Source organism: Daktulosphaira vitifoliae, unplaced genomic scaffold (genome assembly GCF_025091365.1).
Source record: "Daktulosphaira vitifoliae isolate Bord-2020 unplaced genomic scaffold, ASM2509136v1 Scaffold_5, whole genome shotgun sequence".
Classification (NCBI taxonomy): Eukaryota; Metazoa; Arthropoda; class Insecta; order Hemiptera; family Phylloxeridae; genus Daktulosphaira; species Daktulosphaira vitifoliae.
The window spans coordinates 4,101,460-4,123,809 of record NW_026099576.1 but is presented as its reverse complement, the minus strand read 5'-3'; the positions used below and the strand labels follow the sequence as shown (position 1 = coordinate 4,123,809).

Below are 22,350 nucleotides of genomic sequence, written 5' to 3'. Positions count from 1 at the left end.
GTGGTCGTATAACACAATTAAAACGCTATTGTGCACCTCTTAAAAGGTCATAGTTTCAGATTAAAACGTTTTAAGTGACTACAGTGTGCAAGTTCAGACTAGAACTCTACACGGTTTCGTTTTTCCTATTCCGCGCAAACTGTCCTCAAATCGATTTTCTTCAACTAGTTCTCGCTGCGAGATTCGTAGCAATACTAAACCGTGTAATATTATGTGCAGTGCGTATCACAACGAGCCGTCGCCACAAGTAAACACACCACATGTCCGTCGAGGGACCACTTTTATTTTTATCCGGCTGTTAACCGCCGTCAAAACCAGTATTACTTGTAAAAGAATATTATTTAAGAAAATTCAGAACACATTTCGATAGTTCGACTGTTTTTGATTTTTTTTTCTCGTTCTATTTCAATGCTCGTCGTCAGTTACTTATTTAATTTACTATTATTGTTAAATGAGTTGCAGCACCCACGCCCTAACTATGTTATAATCTAACGCATAATAACAATATTGTAATTTATTGTACTCGACACTACTTCTACAACAGTGTTCGCGTGTGCAACAGTTGCGTCACGATTTCTGTGCATTAAGTTCGTTTGTGCATCGTGTTTGTGTGTATAGTAATAATATTGTTATTACCGGTGTGGTTATGCCTTGTGCGCTATACCTAGCCAGGTGCTTTTATTTCATGGGTTGCCCAAACATTCTTCTCTCGACATCTTGTACGTTACAGAATTATGTTTCATGATGTGTTTTAATTGAAAATTTATTAATTGACGACAAAGACTAGACACAATTATTTTCTATTATTAACAAAATTGTTTTACCAGTCGATTACAATATGGTGTCATTTTTAACCTAAAAACATGACGTTTATATCGAACAAAGGACAACGAACATTGCGTCATAACTTCAACCGAGTGGTGACCCCATTTTGACGGGTATACGTGTACTAATAATAATTTTTTCCTATGAGATCACAACAGCCATTGGTTGAATCGAAACAGAATTACTTTATATTAATATTATCGGAGTGGGCACGTGTCCACACGGAAACACGTCTCTCAGCTAATTAATACGTCAACGTCGCTTGTGACCGATGTGAATTTATCGTCGTCGCCATCGATCACCTTCATGTATGCATTGAATACATTATGAGCTATTTTTTTCTCTTTCGGTTGTGTTTGGTATACGCGTTTGCAATGTTTATTGTTAATATCAGCACAATCGGTTTGTATAAACTCTTGAATAATTGAATTGCTTTTCCCAAATTAAAAAACATCTAAGCCTATGTTGTAACTTCCTAAGAACATTTTTTTTTTTTTTTAGCTTATTAAATATTGTGAGTTTCGCTTTATATTATTTACACTCCAATAATAATTTGTTTATAGACTTTAACTTTTTTTTTTGCATACAATCGATTTCTTAAAACTTTTAATAGCTCATAAAATTTTACATTCCTGTCGCAACACAACGTTTTTGAAATACCAAATTTTCAACGAACGTTCAAATAAATTGATCAATGTAAAAAATTAGTTCTGTCGAAATAATATGATTGTGTACTTTTTAGAATTTATCGTTTCATGTAAGGTATGTCGATTTGATAGTACTAAACTAATATTATGTTTTTTAATTCAGAAAAATTTCATCATATTGGCATATAAATTTCATGCCTAGAAAAAGTCTTATCGGATATTATAAACGATGCCCGTGATGCCGTGAAGGTTTATCGTTACTTTTATGTTTTTAATCATTTTGGTAGAAAGAAAAAGTTGTATAAGCCAATCGAGCAGTTTTCCGGCCGTAGACCTTGCGCTTCGCGTGACTAATAAGCGATTTCCCACCAGTTGCCGCCCGGTCGATCGCCGTGCCGCCACCGGCTCCTATGACCTTCACGGTTTATTGCCATAACCTACCCGTTTACCTCTTCTGCTTTATTTTGTTCACCCTGAAATATTCGACAATTTTTATACTTGGGCTGTGAAACGCACATTTTGAGAACCCTGCCCGTATAATGGGCTATCAAATAATGAACAACACAATAACGGTTTGGCACGCCCTTGTCGTCACACGTAATACCCGTTGGGTTTGACAACACATCGGCTATGAGTGTGTAGTGTGTGTACCTATATTATGTGCTTTAACTAAGTAGAAAGTAGTCGACGATTTGGGCGGCGGCGAAGTGGCGCCCTATACGACCACCGTGTTCAATTTACACACTTCATGTCATTGGGTAATGTGCTCGTGTTGTATATATTTATGCTGTACGTCGCGAAGGAAGCTAGTGGTCAACTAAATGTCGAGCAAACCCTTATTTTGTGTAAACATGTCNTGTCGCCTTAGGGTGAGACTTAAAACAATTGCGAAGCAGATTTAATATTTTAAAAATAACATTATCCACTATACACTTCTTCTCAGCTCTTTTTTTTTTTTTTTTTTTTCATGAATTATAGTTTCTGTATAAGATAAACATACTCGGATTGATAGTTTTTTTTCTTAACGAAAATCTTTGAATAATTTCTCAGTCTGGATTCTGCATTTACAATAGAGCCTTAATGTATTTTTGTTTGTTCATTTTTTCCACCATTTTCAAAAGACCTTGACACAAACATAGTGTGCAAACTCAATAGTACCATTTTCTCTGTTCGACTTCTTGTAATGTGTATGTAATATACGCAAAAAAATATACGTCTGCTATTTCGCTTTTGCTATCGACCTAGTAACCCACTTCGGAGATGATAATTAAAAATAATAATAATTATTATTATCGTGTTAGAAGTAGCGTTTTAGGCGTTATTGTTTATGATTTTTCGGTGTACTGTTTTTTCTTTCATAAGACTAAATAAGGATGTAGATAGTGTGTGTTTGATACGCGCGTTTGGTTTACCACTAGGTCGTCGTTGTCGTCAACGATGACTGCATTGTGTAATAAGAGTTATACGTAGAAAATATTATATTATCGACATTATCACTGAATACCCTCGAAATCAGTGTTCGGACCCCTTTGTGGCCATGACATAACATGTCTGTTGATTAAAAGGGTGCTATTAACTGTTTCATTACAAAAAGTTGTTTTGTTCAAGCGACCTAAATTTATTTAAAAAATTTCCGTTCAACTCGGTGACGCCCTGTGTAATTTTTTCCCTTTAATTCAACTTTACCTTTCACCAAACACCTTGTGTGCAATAGGAGAATGAAAGACATAGAATAGCAGGTGACTGAAGCCGCCAGGTGTTGTTAGGACAATAGCTAAGCAGTGAACGATTAGGTTTGTTTGGTGATTTTGGCGCCGAATTTCTCCATAGCTACAATTGCAGTACAATAGCCAAATGTGTATAGATAAGAATTAAAAATGCTCTGGGTAATCTTAAATAATTTCATTTCAGTGTTTTATAGACCTTTAAATAGGGAAATTTTATTAAAGGGCGTGGATTGAGCTGTTCAACAGTTATTATGCAAGTGACCCGTATACCAACTGCTTATGGCTGTACTTGCATATAGTTTAACGTGTTACTCGTGGTACTAAAATTATTTTCTTTCTTAAATATGTAATAATAAATTAATAATTAATATAGTCAAACAAACAACAACAGTTATACACTTCATTTTGATTACTATACACTGTGTCAATGGTGATGTCAGTTTTTTTTATCAACCACTTTCGTTTCATGACTATCCTAAAAATATCATCTGGAATTATTCATTATTTTGCATTATAATTACCAGTTTATTTTTATTTTATATAATAAAAAGGCAGTAATCTTTTATAGGGAGTATTTTCTAAATAAGGGGGACGCTGAAATATGACCTACCGCAACAAACCAAGGTTAAAGTCCCCCGGTGGTAATATCCTAACGATTGGCTAAACTGAGTCAGATTATATCATCAAACAGTGGTATCTGTAATTTTTTAATTAATTAAATTTCTTGAAGCAATTCTTGAATCGTTTTTTTTTTTTCGTGCATTGAATGTCATGTATGCACAAAATCTTGTACAAGTATGTACTTTTAACCTAGAATAAATTATAGTATTTGAGTCATTAAATAATTTAATAATAATAACTTATAAATGACAATTATAGTAATCGAGAGAATACGGGTAATTTCCGAAGATGTATTGAATGATAATTAAAATTATTATTGTTTTTTATTATGATAAAAAGTATACAGCAATTGTTGAAAATTCTTTAGTTTGATTAATTTACACCGTTGTACTCTTAATATTATTAATGTTACTTAATCCCTTGGAGTATTCGAAAATTTATTGATCCAATTGTCTCCACCCCTTATAGTTTACATTTATATTTTGGGGTAAAAGTGATTTTTTTTTTACTGGAAAGTTCTGATGGCGGTCGTCGACCCTTGCAGTTGTGTCCGCGCGACGGGCGTCCCGGCTCAAGGTCCTCCCCTTCCTTTCCCTCAAACTATGTGAATCAATATACTACTGCCGCTCCGTCATATTCATTTCTCCCTGTTGCTGCTTATGCCACCACATACACCACTCTTGACATACCCTTTTTGTCGCCTTAGGGTGAGACTTAAAACAATTGCGAAGCAGATTTAATATTTTAAAAATAACATTATCCACTATACACTTCTTCTCAGCTTTATAACATACTAACGTTTTGTTCTTAGTGAATTTTTTAGAAACCATCTGGTCAGACTACAATAAAAAAAAAATAGTAGTAAAAAATATATAAAAAAAATTTAACGATACAGTGGTGTAAAGTTATGGTAAAATAATGAGCAACTGGGATTTATGCGACCTTTCAATGACCGAACAAAGATGAATGTCTAGACGAGTTAACCAAGGTCGTCTGTAATCGTTTTGTATGTTATGTAGTTAAGTAACCTGCTAGAGACCACCCGAGACAAATTTTTAGTTTTACTTAGAAGCTAACATGATTAAGAGCTTCTATATAGTCAGTTGCCGGGAGTCCTTTTGTTACTCATCGGCCAGCTCGTCGCGTATAAATGCAATAACAACAATAACACAGGAGCAACTAGTTGCCGTGGAAACGCCGATCGACCCTGCCGCATTTACTGTAATCACGTATACACACGATATGTTTTCCTCGTCGCACTCCTCCATGCCTTTACAACGGGTAGTGTTATACACTGTTAACGTAAAACAATTCACCCTCTCCTAAAGCGCCACAGGCTTTTAAAAGTCGTTGCACATTATTATCACTGCATTCGAATCACCGTTTGCATGAGTACTAGCTAAAAGATCAACGGAAATCAAGTGACGGATTCTACACGTTTAGTTCATAAAACCCGATAGGATGTCATACACACATTGTTCGAAGGGTAGTAAAAAGGAATGGTCGCTGAGAATAGGGAACGTTTTAATAGATGGCCCCCCGTCGACTCGTTTTTTCTCACAAGGAAGAATATAATAATACTTGGCGGTCTTATTACCCTACAAATTGTTCAGTTCTCATAACCGAGATGCTATTGCCTATGTATTTTAGAGTTGTGAAATAAAACCCCATGTCAGTCATGTGTGTGTCCGAAAAATTATGTTAATCCTTGTTCAACGTTAATCGACGTATTAACAAAGCATTTTTTATCATCATCATAATATTTCTACTCGGGTAGTAACAGTGGCGACCTGGTTGTTTTGCCACATCCCCTCGGATAAACGTGTTCGCACCAATTTCATTGTTATTGAAAAATAACGGCAAAACTAACATTATAGGCCACCGTCGTCGAGTGTAGTGTTAAGGCTTACTTATTGTGTAGGGGGTGTTAAAGGGGAAACCATGTATCATTTCAAGTGCTTTGTTTTCATCAAGTTCAGACAACTTAAAACAATGACTTGCCATGATGACTGATGGACGACTAGCATTGTTGCTCTTGCTTTAACGATGTAACGTAAGTTTAACGAGCAAAAACTGTTTATAGTTCGTTGACCCTTAGCGCGCTTTAGTTCCGAACGACAGACAAAGCGCTTGCGCTTTATGCTTGAATATAGGGGAAGCCGGCGAGTAGGTGTGCGCAGGTGAGTGGTGATGTTTTCTACAAGCGAAGCTGCGTCGCTGGTTACCATGGTAATATTGCAATAGTAGTGGTGACTACACGCGGCAAAGGTATTTTTTCACATTATGTTTGCGATTACAATAATGTATGCCATCAATCAACCTGAATTCTTCAATTCAAATATTATATCACATTATCAATTATTAATCGATTTAATTATTTAATGATGTACTAACTATATTTTTTGTTATTATTTTTTTTTAGATTTAACCCTGTTGGTTTAAATGATGGCTTCTCCAACGCCGTCTCTTGATTCTCTATCCGGATTCAACACTTTCGGGCCGGACTATAATAGGTCATTGTCGTCTAGCCACTCGCCCACTGATTCAGACAGTAGCGGTTCAGGCGTTTCGACAGGCGGAAGCGGAACCAGCACGAGCAATACCGGCACAAGGAAGTGCCAACTGTGCCATGAGATATTCTCTAACCCGCGAGTACTGCCTTGTTTACACACTTTCTGTCACTCTTGTCTAGAAAACAACCAAGATCAACCTGAAAAGATCACGTGCCCTAACTGTCATCAGGAGTGTATCCTAACGAACCGCGGCATTAGCGGACTATTGCCCGACTTCACCGTCAACGGCGGCTCAATTGAAGTCAACCCTGACAAGTTTGCGGGCGTGTGCAAAGGCTGCAAGAATCTCAACACCAACGTAGTAGCTTATTGTTACGATTGTCAGCAAACGCTGTGTGCCAACTGCATGATGGCTCACCAGTTTATGAACTGCTTTGAAGACCACCGGCTACACGGACTCACATTTGACAACGGCAGCGAAAACGATAATAACAAAAATAACGCCTACATTCCGACCACGGTTGGTGACCGCGTCGTTTTTTGTTCAAGACACAAGAACGAGTCTCTTAAGTATTTCTGCCGTACTTGTAACGTGCCCGTTTGCAAAGAATGTACACTCAGTGATCATCAGTTCAGTATGCACGATGTCGAGCACTTGAGTGACATTGGTGTCAAGCTCTTGGACATACTTAATGGTACAGTCCAAGAAAGCAAGTCGAAGGCAACTGACATACGCAACATGGTGAAAAATATTGAGCACACTTCTAACAAACTGCAAGTACAGTACCATAAAGCGCAAAACGAGATCAATGAGACTTTCGCATTTTACCGGTCTATGTTAGAAGAACGCAAACAAGAATTGCTTAAAGAAGTTGAGAGCGTATACAGTGCAAAACAGCTAACGTTGACCGAGGCCTCGCAGAAAGGCCTGGAGGTTGTTGACAAAATTTATCAGACCGGTGAGTTCGTAGACCGGCTTACTAAAAATGCTAACGTAGTTGAATGTCTTTTATTCAAGAAGTTACTCGATTCTAAACTTCAATCATTGATGAGTTACGAACCAGATACTAGTGTACAGAACATTTGTGATTTGGAATTTGTATCAAATTATCAGGCTATTCAAGTAGGCGTTCGCAATACATTTGGTTATGTTCGTTCAAGCACCGAACTGGGTGTCATTGGTCCCGGCAAGCAGCCTCCAATCGCCAGACCCACCAACGGGTCTTTAATGAACGGCAATTCTACTATGACCAACGGTGGAAGTTGCTTGAACGGGTCCTCGGACATAATGCACAACGGTGTCATTGAGCGCCCCTACTCGAATGGTCTGACTTCTACCAGTCCACTGTCAAGTCAGTATGAAACTAATATTTTGTCAAAGCGTTTCAACAGCGTCAATAGTCTAGGTCCATTCTCGACTAGTTCAATCGGCGATCTCAATTTGAATGCCATCGGTAATGGACTGAACGGCATGAATGGTTCCAATAATGGTAGTGGAGTTAACGGAGGTAGTATGAACAGTATCAACCCATACGAAAAGTGGTCCAATGGTGGCAGTGGTGACATTTTCCAAAATGGCGGCAGCAATGGAAACGCTGACTTTCCCTTGACAATCGATAACAACGACAGTATCTTAGACTTGTCTAGTAAACTTTTCACGGCTTCTATATTTCCGCCAAAATCTCAAATAAAAAGACACAAGATGATCTACCACTGCAAGTTTGGTGAATTTGGCGCAATGGAGGGTCAATTCACTGAACCAAGCGGCGTTGCTGTAAATGCGCAAAATGATATAATTGTCGCCGATACCAACAATCACCGAATTCAAATATTCGACAAAGAAGGTCGATTCAAGTTTCAATTCGGTGAGTGTGGCAAACGAGATGGACAGCTTCTTTATCCAAACCGCGTGGCTGTGGTGAAACCATCGGGTGATATCATTGTTACCGAACGTTCTCCCACACACCAAATACAGATCTACAACCAGTATGGACAATTTGTGCGCAAGTTTGGCGCTAACATACTACAGCACCCTCGCGGAATTACTGTTGACAATAAGGGCCGCATCGTGGTAGTTGAATGTAAGGTGATGCGTGTCATCATATTCGACCAAGCTGGCAACGTCCTAGTCAAGTTTGGCTGTTCGAAACACTTGGAGTTCCCTAACGGCGTAGTGGTTAATGACAAACAAGAAATATTTATTTCGGACAATCGGGCGCACTGCGTCAAAGTGTTCAACTACGAAGGCCAATATTTGAGGCAGATCGGTAGCCAAGGCATAACAAACTATCCAATTGGTGTCGGTATCAACGCATCTGGCGAAATTCTCATTGCTGATAACCACAATAATTTCAATCTGACCATATTCACGCAGGAAGGCCAGTTGGTGTCTGCTCTAGAGTCCAAAGTCAAACATGCTCAATGCTTCGACGTAGCCCTGATGGACGATGGATCCGTTGTGTTGGCTAGCAAGGACTATCGCCTTTACATCTACCGTTACATTCAGATACCTCCGATGTTAATGTAGATCTCATAATTAAGCATTCCTAAAACTAAAAAATGAATCAAGTCGCCATCAAAAAAATCTGTTATTATTATTATTAAGATTAATTATTATTTTTATTACAAAACAAGTTGTTCGCTCTCTTATATTGTGTCGTCACTGCTCATCACATATTATTTTGTTATGCAAAAAAAGAAAAAGAAAACAAAAAAAAGGCAGCAGGTTCTTCCTGCTTATTATAAATTATCTATCATTATGTCCTGAGCGTTTTATGCTCATCAGGAGTACAGTTACGTAATTATGTTTTTATTAATTGAGTAAATTATTATTGTTTATTTTAGCAAATTCACAGTGTAAACCTGTTACATTTTCGAGTACTTAAAAAGTAATCCACTATAATATAATTGGAAAATTTACCAGAAAAAAAAAAAAAAAAAAATACCAATCCATCAATTTTTTTTATTTTTAATTTTTATTTACCACTAACTTATAACGTTTTTAATATTTAACTTCGCGGGGTTTTTATTCTTTGGATGTTTTATTAATACATATTTTATTGTAACCAGGTTAGATTGAAATTCTGAGACTTGTAATTTGTAACTTAAGGACTGTTATTTTGTATTATTATTATGTGAATTAATTATTATTAAACATAACTTTTAAAAATTAGTAGAAAAGAAATAGTTAGGCTAGCGAGTGTCTTTATCCTTTTAAGTGCGCGAAACTTACTTATTATTATTATTTTTTTGTTATTATTTTTGTATACATTAAAATGTACTGAAATCCCAGAATAGTTTTTCTTACCAATATTATATTCATTTTAAACTAAATTAATTTTTAATTTTGTTTAATTGTTTTTATTTTAATATTTTTTGTTATTACATCAAAGTATCTGCTCTGATTTGTTGAAGCGTTCCTTTCTATAGGACTTTGCTAGTCAAATTTCGGATTCCGAGTCTCCTATTTTTTTTCGCCACTCATCAATGTACGGATGCTCGCACCATATTTTTTTAAACCTGTATTATTTAAAAAGAAAAAATTAAAACTACCTACCTAAAATTTATTTTGTAAGTTGTTTTCCTTTAATTTTTTCGTTCATTTCTGTATTGAAACTAGAAACATATTTAGTACATGTACAGGTTTACAATTTTTTTTTTTGTCCTAATTATTATACATTATTACTATATAATTACTTATATTAGAAATTATATTAATTACTAAATCAATTTTTGTGTAAGTGTGTAACTCTCATGTTTTGCGTTGTTATTTTATATTAATAATCAAGCGTTGAAATCTTAATTATATAAAATGTACAAAGAATAAGTACTAAAACAACAAAAGTTTAATAATATTTTTAATTTTTATTTGGGAGTAATAATTGTTATAGTGGGATTGCTCACTAGTTTTTGTTTTTCTTTGTCTAAGTAGTTATTGGATATTATTATTGTTGAGTTTAATTTTAGTTAATTTTCTCCTTTTTATATTAAAAAAAATTGTGCGGTATTCCATTCTTAGACTTTTTATTCTTAATCAATTTTTTTGTACTTTCGTATTCTTATAGTTAAGGATAAATAGTGTCTTCACAGTATTTAATTTTTTCGTTTCCTTCTTATTATTATTATTATTATTTTTTTTTTTTTAATGCACCTTGATATTAAATTAATATGATAAATATTATGTAGCTTTAATGTAGTGTTTGTGTTTGTGTTTTACGCGTTTTATTATTATTTTTTATTATTATTATTATTATTATTATTTTTGCATTTTTAATTGATATTTTCGATTTTATTATTATTTATTATTGACGATTCTAATGATATTAATTAATATGAGGCATTTAGTTAGCAAATTGCTTTGTAAACTTGCGCTTGTCTCTCATTATTTTCTTTTTAAGTTTACTCATTTAGTTGCTAAATGAAAAATCAATCATGTTATACACTATTTGAAACAAAATTATTAAAATGTAATAATATATATATATATTATTTTTGTTGTAAAAAATATCAAACAGCAATCTTTTGATGATAATTTGAACAATATTACATTCTATCTGCGATGAATATTATTATTGACTCCTATTTTTTTTTCTTTGTAAGGCAATGCGCATTTTTGTTTTATTTATTTCTTATTATTTATTTTTTTTGTTTAAAGATAATTAAAACTTGTTATACATTTTTTTAAATATAATTTTTATAATACATGATAATTAATTTCGAAAAGAAAATATCCAATTTTTTTATTTTATGATTTTATCAATAATCACTAACAATTATGATATAAGTTCTTCCATTTATCCTACTAATTTTTGTACTATTACTTCCTTTTGTACGTTCCAATTTTCATTTTAATAATTAGAAGTTATACATTAAGTAAAATAAAGGAATAATTTATTCTAGTCATTAGCCGAGTGAATTTTGAGTGTTTTATTATTTATTTTAGTTTGATTACGTTTATTTATGAATATATTTAGTTAGCATTATTAATTTTTTGACACTTATTACGGAGGTTATATTAGGGTAACTAAGTTTTGATTTTATTACATTTATTCATATGTTTTATTTAATAGTCGTAATAAGGCGTTGTAATAATAACTGTGCTTATTTTATCGATATTGATTTATTATTAGTTATTAATAGGCACTAAAATATTATACTTAAAGTAGCTTGTAGTAAGGTTAGCGTCTACCCCGACCATATTAGTACTCGTAACACACTAGTTTCACGTTTCCTATATTTGTATATGTTTGGTCATTATCGTCATTGGTACAAAACCACGATAGCGACAAGAGAATGACTTATATTGTGTATGTTTACTCAGTAGTTATAACTGTTTTCTATTTATTTAGTAATTACTTTATTTTTTTCTTTAAATTTACTGTAAACACTTCGTATCGTATGATAACAAACGCACTATTAATAATACAAAATGTGCCAACATAAACTACACATTAAACTTTTAATATAAAAAACATGACAATTTGGGAATTGGTGGTATCTATTACCTCTCAAACACGTAGTTTTTTTTTTTCTTTCGATCAGGGTACGCAATTCCACAGTGTTAAGTTTTGTGTTTAAATGTAAACTATCGTCAAATATTTATTGATTATTATCATTATTTATATTTTTCTATTGTCATTGCTGTAATATAGTTGTCATTAGCTAGTCACGCATACACATCCGTCGAGTATCAAAATTTTTTAATACTTTGAGCTACCTCCAAAAAAATATTGTTATTCTTCGTTGTTCTAACACAATCTCTGCCTTTTTCGCAGTTGATGACATTTATACTAGTGTAGCAATAATCCTCGGCCAGACAGACACTCATAATAATATTTTTTGTATTATCAGACAGTTAACGTTTTACCTTTTTATGAAAGAAACTATTTTTTATACTAATAATTTTCCCTTGATCGTATCATCGGAAATTATTTTACCGTTTATGTCAATTATACATGTCGCTAATTTGGTAGAAGTTCCCTTACACTGTTTTTCTGGTGGAATACCACTTAGCTAAGGGTTAAGGCTATGATTGTGCAGATAATTGTGTATCACAGTGGAAAAGTCTTTTTTAGGAATTTATCATAGAGACAATACAATCGTTCTTTATCAGGGCATCTAAATTTACACTATTATTAATAATGATAAGTAATAATAAATAGAAAACTTATTTTTCGTACTTGACTTCTTCGTGGCCGAGATAAATAAATTTTATGATAATCAAACGAAATAAATCTGTGGCAACAACGAAAAGCACCAAAAGTTGTTTTTATTTTCTTTAGAAGTATGAGGTCTTCCCCGTCGGTCTTGGGGTGCTCTATTTGTTTAGGCTTTTATAGGAGTACTACCACAGGGTCCCTCGGAGTAGTTTTTCTAAACATTGGGTACTAACTTTAAAAAATAATTCTAACTATTTCACACAAAATATAAATTACTTGAACTAATTTTTGCATTGCATATTTTTTGTGTCAATTCAAATCGTACAATTTGAATAACATTTATTTTTCGTTACTTTTACATTATTACTATTATTCTATTACATTTTATATATTATATATTATTATTATTACGTTATATATTTTAATATTAATTGTAAGTACTAACTTACAATGTATTTATATATTATGTACTTGATTGTCAGGAAAGTTAAACACACAATAATAATTATAAGGTCGGTCGTGGGACATGTCAATTTTACATGTAAGTTATGATGTTGAACGGGTTGTAAAATGTAATTTTCGCTCACAACTTTTATTTTTACATAAAACATTTGGTTCAACTATTATTTCAATCCACTTGTTAAAATTACAATAAAGCAAAAGTATTTTACGGGTCGGCGAAATTAAAAAAAAAATAGTCAACAGACTGTTGTGAAAGTTACAAACATTTTATGTAGTATCCAAATTATTTAATGTAAATATTTTTATACATTTTATATAAAATTATAATTATAAATTCGATAAAAAAAACAATACTGATTAGAACTATCCTTATAACTATTTTTATTATGTGTATTATCATTGATGGAATATATTATGTTTACGTAGGTCGGTAGGGAATTTTAGTTCATAATTATTGTAGTACTAATAATAAAGTGTTTTTGCATAGAATGTGGTTATAACTACTTAACTATTTTACATGATGTTTTTTGAACTTTTAATTTAACTTTTATATATTATTATATACTTGTATAGTGGCAAAGTAATTAAAAACAATCTGTTTTTTTTATAATTTACTATCCACAATTACGTTTATGATATTACTATTATAATTATTATTATTATTATTACCAACGTAGTATAAAATGCGTTAACACTACACTGTACTATGTCTATACGCATAACATTTTCTATTCTAAGTAACTAAGTAATATGATTGTTGTATTTACTGCAGTGTGTAAAAAGTAGAAAAATTATTGTTCAATATGAAAAAAAATTTGCGGCGTAACACAATACTAAATTTAACGATAAGTTAAACGATTAAAAATATGTTTATAATTGTAATACTTTTTAGTTATCTAGACAATAGTTTTTTTTAAACGCTTTGATATAATGCTAATATGTAAAATATCATTTACTTCTACATATCTCGGTTACACCAGTGTGTTAGTAGATTTTTTTTGTCAAAAAATTATATTTATGTATTGCTTTCTGTGTAAGACATTGATTGTCCAAATATTAATAATCAAATACAGCGTAAATATTAACATTATTATTGTAACAATACAACTTGTAATTTATGTTAGAGCGTTTTATACTTAAACAATATTTATATCACTATTAAAGAGAAAAAAAATGTGTTGTTCGCGTAGACTTAACAAACAGATAATAACTAACGACGTTCACGTGTCATAATTAATTATTTAGGTGCCTCACAATACTGTTTTTTATTAATATGTAAGCGTTATTTTTGTTAGGACAATCGTCATTTTTTGTATCCTTCAAACAGCTTTTTCTTGTTCGCGTGGAAGTCTAATTGAGTGTTGTTCAGGAAAACTGATAAATTTAATAATGTATGATATATTTTAAACAAACAATAAAACTAAAAAAAGGCCAGTTAATGCACAAAAATAATTTGTTAAGTCATTACATAATTTGTTATTATTATTATTATTATTATTATTATTATGACTATTATGTTATAATGTTAATGATAAATAACACAAAGTAATGCTAAAAAGTTACATCAAAACAAACGCACTTGTAGACATTATCGTAGCGCCAAGAAGAATAAAATTAAGAATTTTTTAAATGTTAAAAAAAAAGTACTTGAACAAAGACTGATGATGTTGTTTTGGCAAAAGTCTATTTTTTCATTAAAACTATTTGAGAATTGTATAAAAGGAGTTAAATAATCGGTATTTGCTTATATTAGTGCTCAGATAATATTTGATCATTTTTGTTGTTGTTGATTAAAAGAAATAAGTTATTGCTAAAAATCGTGTTTTACTAAATGTATAATTATAATTAATAATAAAATGGGGTTGAATTGCTAATTTAAGGACCAACTGTTTTCTTGAAACTTATTTTTACTTCTCTGTATTGTAATAGGAAAACCATATCTATTGTGTTATAATCATGTAATTACCTATTGCTTTACTGTATAACTTGATAATGTTTCAATGTATTTTTTAATGTAAAAACATCTTGAAGTAATTATAAAATTGTCAATATCTTCATGTTTCGATAGGTTATGGTAATCTTGACCTTATCATTCCAACGAAAAAAAAAATTGTTTAATTAAAATATTATTAATTATTTATTATGTTGTGTGATTAGTCTTTATAGTTCGTGTAATAATACATTAATTATAAGCGACTTTTTATCAATATTTTTCGTTTGTATGCATGTATCTAATTTTTAAACAGAGAATTGTGTTGAAAATAAAATGTATTGAAAAAAAAACAAAAAACATTTTTGTGCTTTATTAATAAAATATTTCCCTTTAATCTTTTTTAGTAAACATTTTACTTGTATATTACTGTTTCACTAACATAAAAAAAAAAGAAAAAATCGCTTTAAAAATGAATAAATTAGAAGAGTTATTAAAGTAGTGTCTCTAATGAGTGGTGGTAGCTGTAAAAAAAAAATATTATAAAAACTGATACGATTTGTGACTTTCCAAAAGTTCACTTAAAATATCAATTGATTCAGATATTTAATGAAAAACTATTTAAATGTATTGAAAATAATGTTTTAGATTATTTATGTATTAGCTATTAATATACACGAGCCTTACAAATTTGAAGATTCCATTAGTGCACATGTTTTCCAAAAAATTTGATGGAACAGTAGGAAATAATAATAACATTACACGTCTACATGATTAGAGTTATATTTAAGATTTGATTACATTAGGGTACATAATTTTTTCACCGAAAAATGTTGTTTTCTGAGATTGTAATTAATTGGAAAACATTTTGTTAAAAAAAATGTAAAATTCGGTACTCTTCTAAACAATGGCCCTTTTTTACTCCCCCCCCAAGAGAAGCGGTTATATAGATTGGGAAAGAGGTGAGGAAATAGTTGGATCGACACCTTGGTAGAAGTCTTTTTTAATACTCATAATATCAGTAAGGTTATTTCAGTTTTGAAAGATAAAAAACAAATATAATTTCCAACAAATTCAAAAAAAAAATTTCGTTACACTCGTCATTTCAATACTATGGACTATTAATATAGACAACTTTATATATACAGAGCTATCCAAATTTTAATACACTCATTTTTTCAGGAACTACTAAGAATTTTAAATTTTGGTTAAGGAAAAAAATATAAAGTTCAAAAAATTACAATTATCCTCAGCTAGATAATTTTTTTTATCTCCTAAGAGTAAAAATTCCTAATTATAATCTTCTTAAATAAGAATCTCAATTAGCTTCGATGCAAAGCTTAGAAGGTACTGGTTTTGTAATGTGCGTTTTTCTTTATATCTGTCATAAAAATAATCAGCTCTCACTGAATAGATTTTTATAATCAATATGTCGAAAGAACTCAAATACAATCTAGTTAAGCATATTGTCGCCAAATTTGAAAAACCACTGAGTTTCAGAATTTTAAAAATACGCTATTGAAAAAAAAAATTCTGTATTTTGAAATTGCTATAATATTTTTAAAAAAACATTGATATTAATAAAATTTTAATAGAATATAAATGACAAAGAGTTTTCTTTTGATATACATTTGTAAAATTTAAAAGAAAAACCCAACCCAACCCAACCTAGAAGAGAGCTTGAAAGTGACCATTTACGCATGTAAAGAAAAAATTGTTCAATTTTTGAAAATACTCTGCAACAACGGCGTCTTTTAAACCTATATTAAATTGAAGCTTTTGAAATTAACTACCTCATATATCAAATACCTTCTCAACTTCGTATCGAAACTAAAAAAATATATTTATCTTTCAAATAAGCAAGAAATTTAATAAGAAATTAATATTTATGTGAAATTTAAAATTAATTTATAACAAATTCGCATTGAACCTTTCCTATGATAGTGAATATGATTTTAATCACTGTCATATATTATCTATACTTGTTCCAACTATGCCACGTCTTCACTGTGCTAAGTTTTTTTAACTTGATAATACGATAGCAAAAAAATATATATATTAATAATTTTGTTCTTATAAATGTTTTTATCTATAATAAAAAATAATTATTTTAATATGTTCATTCTGCTGCAAATTTTAAGAACGTAATTCTACGCGATTGTTAAAAATGTACATTCCCACACCAAACATTCATTAAAGTTATTAGTGATCGCTATATTTAATAGAAATTGTGGACAATTAATTATTAAGATAATATTTAGTCGGCTAATTTTTATAAATATTTGGTAAAATTCACTCCACCTCCTAAAAATTATGTCTAGTATCATTCCTATTATTCAAATATATAATCTAATTGTAAAAAAATTGGTTATTTATAGAATGCAATATCATTTTTTGAACGAGTTTTCCCTTGAGTCTCCATAGTGCGTTTTAAAAATGAAATTAATTTTTTTAAACATTTAATAGTTAACGAAATTGAAAAAAAAATAATATGCATTGTACACGTGATTTCTTTTTCAAAATTATAGTGTATTTATTTTATCAAATGGGCAATATATTCAATTTTGTAATACCTGTGAAGTGAGGAGACATAACTTAAGGATCATTTATATTTAAATGAAATTTGAAGTACAAGATTTTTTTTGAAACTAGCTCTGCAACACAAATTACTTTCTTGAAAAGAAAACACTTATTTATTAGTTATACCTAACGCGATCTAATGGGTAATATTGAAACTTTTAAATTTCGGTTGAATAGCAAAAAAATATGTAGTAGACATTTTGATATGTGTCACTCTAGTGGTAATGTTGATAATTAAAACACCGAGTGTAACTGAGTCGCAGCATTAAATGAATGATACACAATTGCATTTAGCGATAACGACTCGAACGTAACTACCAAGAATTATTTAAAACAATTATACAAACAAAAATAGTATTAACCACTTAAACGATATTACTGTTAATCTAAATCAATACGTGCCGATTGTGACTAATTATAATAATAAAGGAAATCATACATTTCAAACCATGGCTGCTGTGGTTAATAACAGACCTAAAGTAAGTGTATAGATATTTTAGGGCGTGTAATTGAATTAAGATTTTTCTTTTAAGTTTTCCTAATTGTAATAATTATTAATTAGTTAGAAGAAAATAAGTTACCAACAATGCGTACCTTACAACTCAATGGACACGTTGGTTTTGATAGTATGCCTGATCAATTAACTCATAAATCTGCACAAAATGGGTTTGTGTTTAATATACTTTGTATTGGTAAGTTCATAACTAGTTATATTAGGAATGTTCTTTCGTTATTTAGTTTTTGGTTTTATTGATTAGGTGAAACTGGACTTGGTAAATCTACACTTATGGATTCATTGTTTAATACTAATTTTGAATCCACTCCTTCTACACATAATTTACCTAATGTAAAACTAAAGGCCCATACCTATGAACTACAAGAAAGTAATGTGCAGCTAAAGGTACTAAATTATATTGACAAAAATTAAGATTTAACATAACTCTTATTTCTTTAGAAAGTGTTAACTCAGTGAATACAGTGAAACCAAATAAATGTTCACCTTTTATGGAATTTATGTCTTTTATTTTATTATCTTTTATGTATATACACTACTTCCCCTTTCTTTCTGAATTTCTTATTGTGAATTTTAAGTTTCATAATAATAAAACTATATTAAATATTTACTATATTGTTGACATAAAAGAATAATAGATTTTAAGGGGGATTTCATGAGTTATACTTATAATTTAGATAGCTATGTATTAATAAAAGTTAGTGTGTTTTGAAAACAAGTACAATTTTAATATTATAAAGTTTGCAATAAATTTCTAATAATGTACTAGAATTTCATAGTTTTATACAATTTAATTTTGTTATATTAATGTGGTTTTTTAATTTTTAGTTAACACTTGTGGAAACTGTTGGTTATGGTGATCAAATAAATAAAGAAGATAGCTTTAAATCTATTGTAGATTATATTGATGCCCAATTTGAATGTTATTTGCAAGAAGAATTAAAAGTTAAACGTTTATTATCAACTTATCACGATTCTCGTATTCATGCATGTCTATATTTTATCTGTCCAACTGGACATGGGTAATTATTTATTTTTAATATTAAATATTTAATGATAAATATAGTAATTTTAATGATGTATAAGTTAGATTTGGTATCTAATTTTTTTTTTTTTTTATATATAAATATTTGACTTAATTATTTTTAGATAATGTCTAAAATTTTGTTGATACTACTTTATTATGTTATAGTTTAAAATCAATTGATTTGGTGTGCATGAAAAAACTCGATACTAAAGTGAATGTTATTCCTATAATAGCAAAAGCTGATACTATTTCGAAATCTGAATTGCAAAAGTTTAAAGTAAATTGATGTTCATAGTCTTTAAATGATATCTTGTATAACTAATATTCTTTTCAAAGGTTAAAATAATAACCGAGTTAAAAGCTAATTGTGTTGAAATTTATCAATTTCCAACTGATGACGAATCTGTGGCAGATGTTAACTCTTCTATGAATTCTAATATTCCATTTGCAGTTGTTGGTAGCACAGATTTTGCAAAGGTTGCAAATAAAATGGTACGAGCTCGTCAATACCCATGGGGAACTGTTCAAGGTAAATATAGAAATAACCTATCAAATAATTATAGGATTATTAATTGATTACGGTATGTAAAAAAAATTTATATATAATTAAAACAATTTATAGTGGAAAATGAAGCTCATTGTGATTTTGTTAAGCTTCGAGAGATGTTAATTAGAACTAATATGGAAGATCTAAGAGAAAAAACTCATGAAAAACATTATGAACTTTATCGAAAAATGCGTTTAGAACAAGTAATTATAATAATTATAATAATAATAATTAAAATTATTTTAATCGTTAATTTTGAAATTGGTGTTATTTATTTAGCTTAAAAATATATAAATAAACAATAGTTTTAATAATGACTCTTGTATATTTTCAAAATTAGCACTCTAAGAACTATAAAAAAAACTTTTTAAATAGACTCATTGATTTAATTGTATGAATCTGTATAAAAAATATTGTATTTTAATGCAAATAATTCTGTATTCATGTATAACATAAACTTTTAGACTAGAATCCTCTTTCATCTTTTCGTTATTATTTTATCAATAAAAATAAAAATTATTAATATTCCTTTTTTATTTATCTTTTAGATGGGCTTTAGTGATGTAGATAATGAAAATAAACCATTGAGTTTCCAAGAATCTTTTGAAGCAAAACGTAGTCATCATCTACAAGAACTTCAAAATCGTGAAGATGAAATGAGACAAATGTTTGTAGTAAGAGTTAAGGAAAAGGAAGCTGAATTAAAAGAAGCAGAAAAAGAGGTTATTATTCTTAAATTAAAAAATATTCCTTTTTAAATATCCACTGTGATTAATTTGTTTGAGTTATATTTTCAAAAATATATATTTTATTAAAAGTATTTCAGGAGGGATTTTTTTAAAACTATAAGCTAAATTAACTTTGGATATTATCATTTTTATACCTAGGCGTAAAATAAGGGCGGCTGGGAAATGACTAGAGATAAAAATAGCAGCATCTACTTCGCACCTCCAGTCATTACTTTAAATTGTTAATAACTTCTGAAATACTGGTCCCAAAATTTATTATCAACCAGTCATTTTCTTCATTAGATCATCATTTTCTATTTTATAAGTTAATTTTAAGAGATGATTCTAAAAAGTAATTATTAGCTTATAAATCAAGAATTATATAAAACCAAAAGAAATCAAAAATTTGTTTTCCAATATCGTATTTATTTTATGAGTAATCATGTGGTTTATGATAATCCGATTACTCTATATATATATATATATATTTTTTTAATATCAATTTTAGTGAACTTTTGACCTTCTAACTACTTTTCAAATAATTTTTCTTTTAAATATTTTTTTTTATAAATTGGTTTTACTAAGAATAATTTATTTCTTATACAAATATATCTTGTAAAATATTAATATTATATGCTATTCTATAATATGTAACAAAAGTTTTATCATAATTGTATTGAAAATTTAGTTTTTAAAATACATTTTTTAGTTACATGCAAAGTTTGATAAATTAAAACGTGATCAAGATGAACAAAAAAAGAAATTAGAAGAACAACGTAGAAAGTATGAAGAGGACTTGATGGAATTTAATAAAAGAAAGCAACAGTACATGAATATGGGACATCACACCCTAACTCTGGGCAAAAATAAAAAGAAATGATTTTTTTAAACTATTAAACATTGCATGTTATTTATATAAAAAAATAATAATAACCTATGGATAACTGGAATACTTTTATACATTTATAATCGTTTTAATTAATTATACCATATTTTTGTTTAGAATTTAACTATATTATGATAAAAATAATTCTATTGAGAAATTAAGAATTGGTAGCAATAAATTAAAACAATAAAATTCCAACGGAGATTTAAGACTACTATGTTAATAAAATTTAACACTACATACTTTTTACTTAAATTATTTATATTTGTTGTGCATTTAATAATCCAATTAATTTCATGAAAAAAGTTCTCATATTTTAATTTATTAATTCAAAAATTAAAAAACGTTTTACACTATATCATACGTGCCAAATATTTCATTTGACTCAATGTATACATAGTGACATTTTTATCACAACCTATGTTATTGAACGGGTTATGAAAAAAAAAATTATTCTGTATATAGCATGATGTATTAAGTCTTCCTATCTATCATAAAATAATTAATCATAAAATTACTTAACTTTCTATAGCTAAGGAACTGTTTTCCTTATTAAGTACTTACAATTATTTTTATTTTATGTGTGTGTGTGTGTGTGTGTGTATGTAATTTTATTGGATTATTTTTAACATATTTAATTTTTTTATTATTGTTAATTTTGCTGTACTGATTAACAATTAAAACTGTTTTAAATGAACCAAAATTAGTTTTTACTTATCTATTAAAAAATATTATAAATTAGTCACAAAAATCTTAATATTTTTTATTTTAATTATTTATTATTTTTAACTTATGTATTGTAAGTTTATGCTTTGTACATAACATAGATATATAAAAATTGTGAACCATATTAAAATATATATTTTTACTATTTTAGTAGTTAAATAAACTAAAAATTATTCAAAAATTTGTATAATTTTTCTTAAGAGTTCCTTAATTTAATCTTGGATTTATTTTATTTTTCTCTCATAGCAATTTTGTAAATTTTATAGTTAAAAACTGAATACAAAAAATTTATACATATAACATGTGCTTTTAGGGTTCTCAAACAATATATTTTTAAATATTGTTATCCCAATATTTTATGGTATATTGCTATACATTGAAAATGAATTGTATTTTGTTTAGGTATGTGTCTAAATAAGTATAAGAGATCCCACTAGAAAATGGAATTTCGGTTCTATA

The 22,350-nt window shown here is 29.4% G+C and overlaps 2 protein-coding genes across 5 annotated transcripts in view; both read left to right on the top strand.

Annotated features, from left to right (window-relative positions):
- The window catches only part of LOC126906867 (brain tumor protein), a 40,870-nt gene extending 26,274 nt beyond the window's left edge, over positions 1-14,596 (top strand). For all 4 annotated transcript variants that reach the window (XM_050687773.1, XM_050687774.1, XM_050687775.1 and 1 more), the window contains exon 3: positions 6,243-14,596. In XM_050687773.1, coding sequence (XP_050543730.1) covers positions 6,263-8,860 — 2,598 coding nt within the window. In that variant the 5' untranslated portion in view covers positions 6,243-6,262 and the 3' untranslated portion in view covers positions 8,861-14,596. The remainder of the gene's footprint in view (positions 1-6,242) is intronic.
- A 3,115-nt stretch (positions 14,597-17,711) lies between these two features.
- On the top strand, positions 17,712-21,382 carry LOC126906872 (septin-2). Its single transcript, XM_050687788.1, has 9 exons — positions 17,712-17,942; positions 18,026-18,155; positions 18,222-18,364; positions 18,806-18,999; positions 19,170-19,281; positions 19,341-19,533; positions 19,627-19,754; positions 20,100-20,273; positions 20,989-21,382. The coding sequence occupies exons 1-9, from the start codon at positions 17,913-17,915 to the stop codon at positions 21,157-21,159; spliced, it is 1,275 nt and encodes a 424-aa protein (XP_050543745.1). The 5' UTR covers positions 17,712-17,912; the 3' UTR covers positions 21,160-21,382.
- The last annotated feature ends 968 nt before the right edge of the window (positions 21,383-22,350 follow it).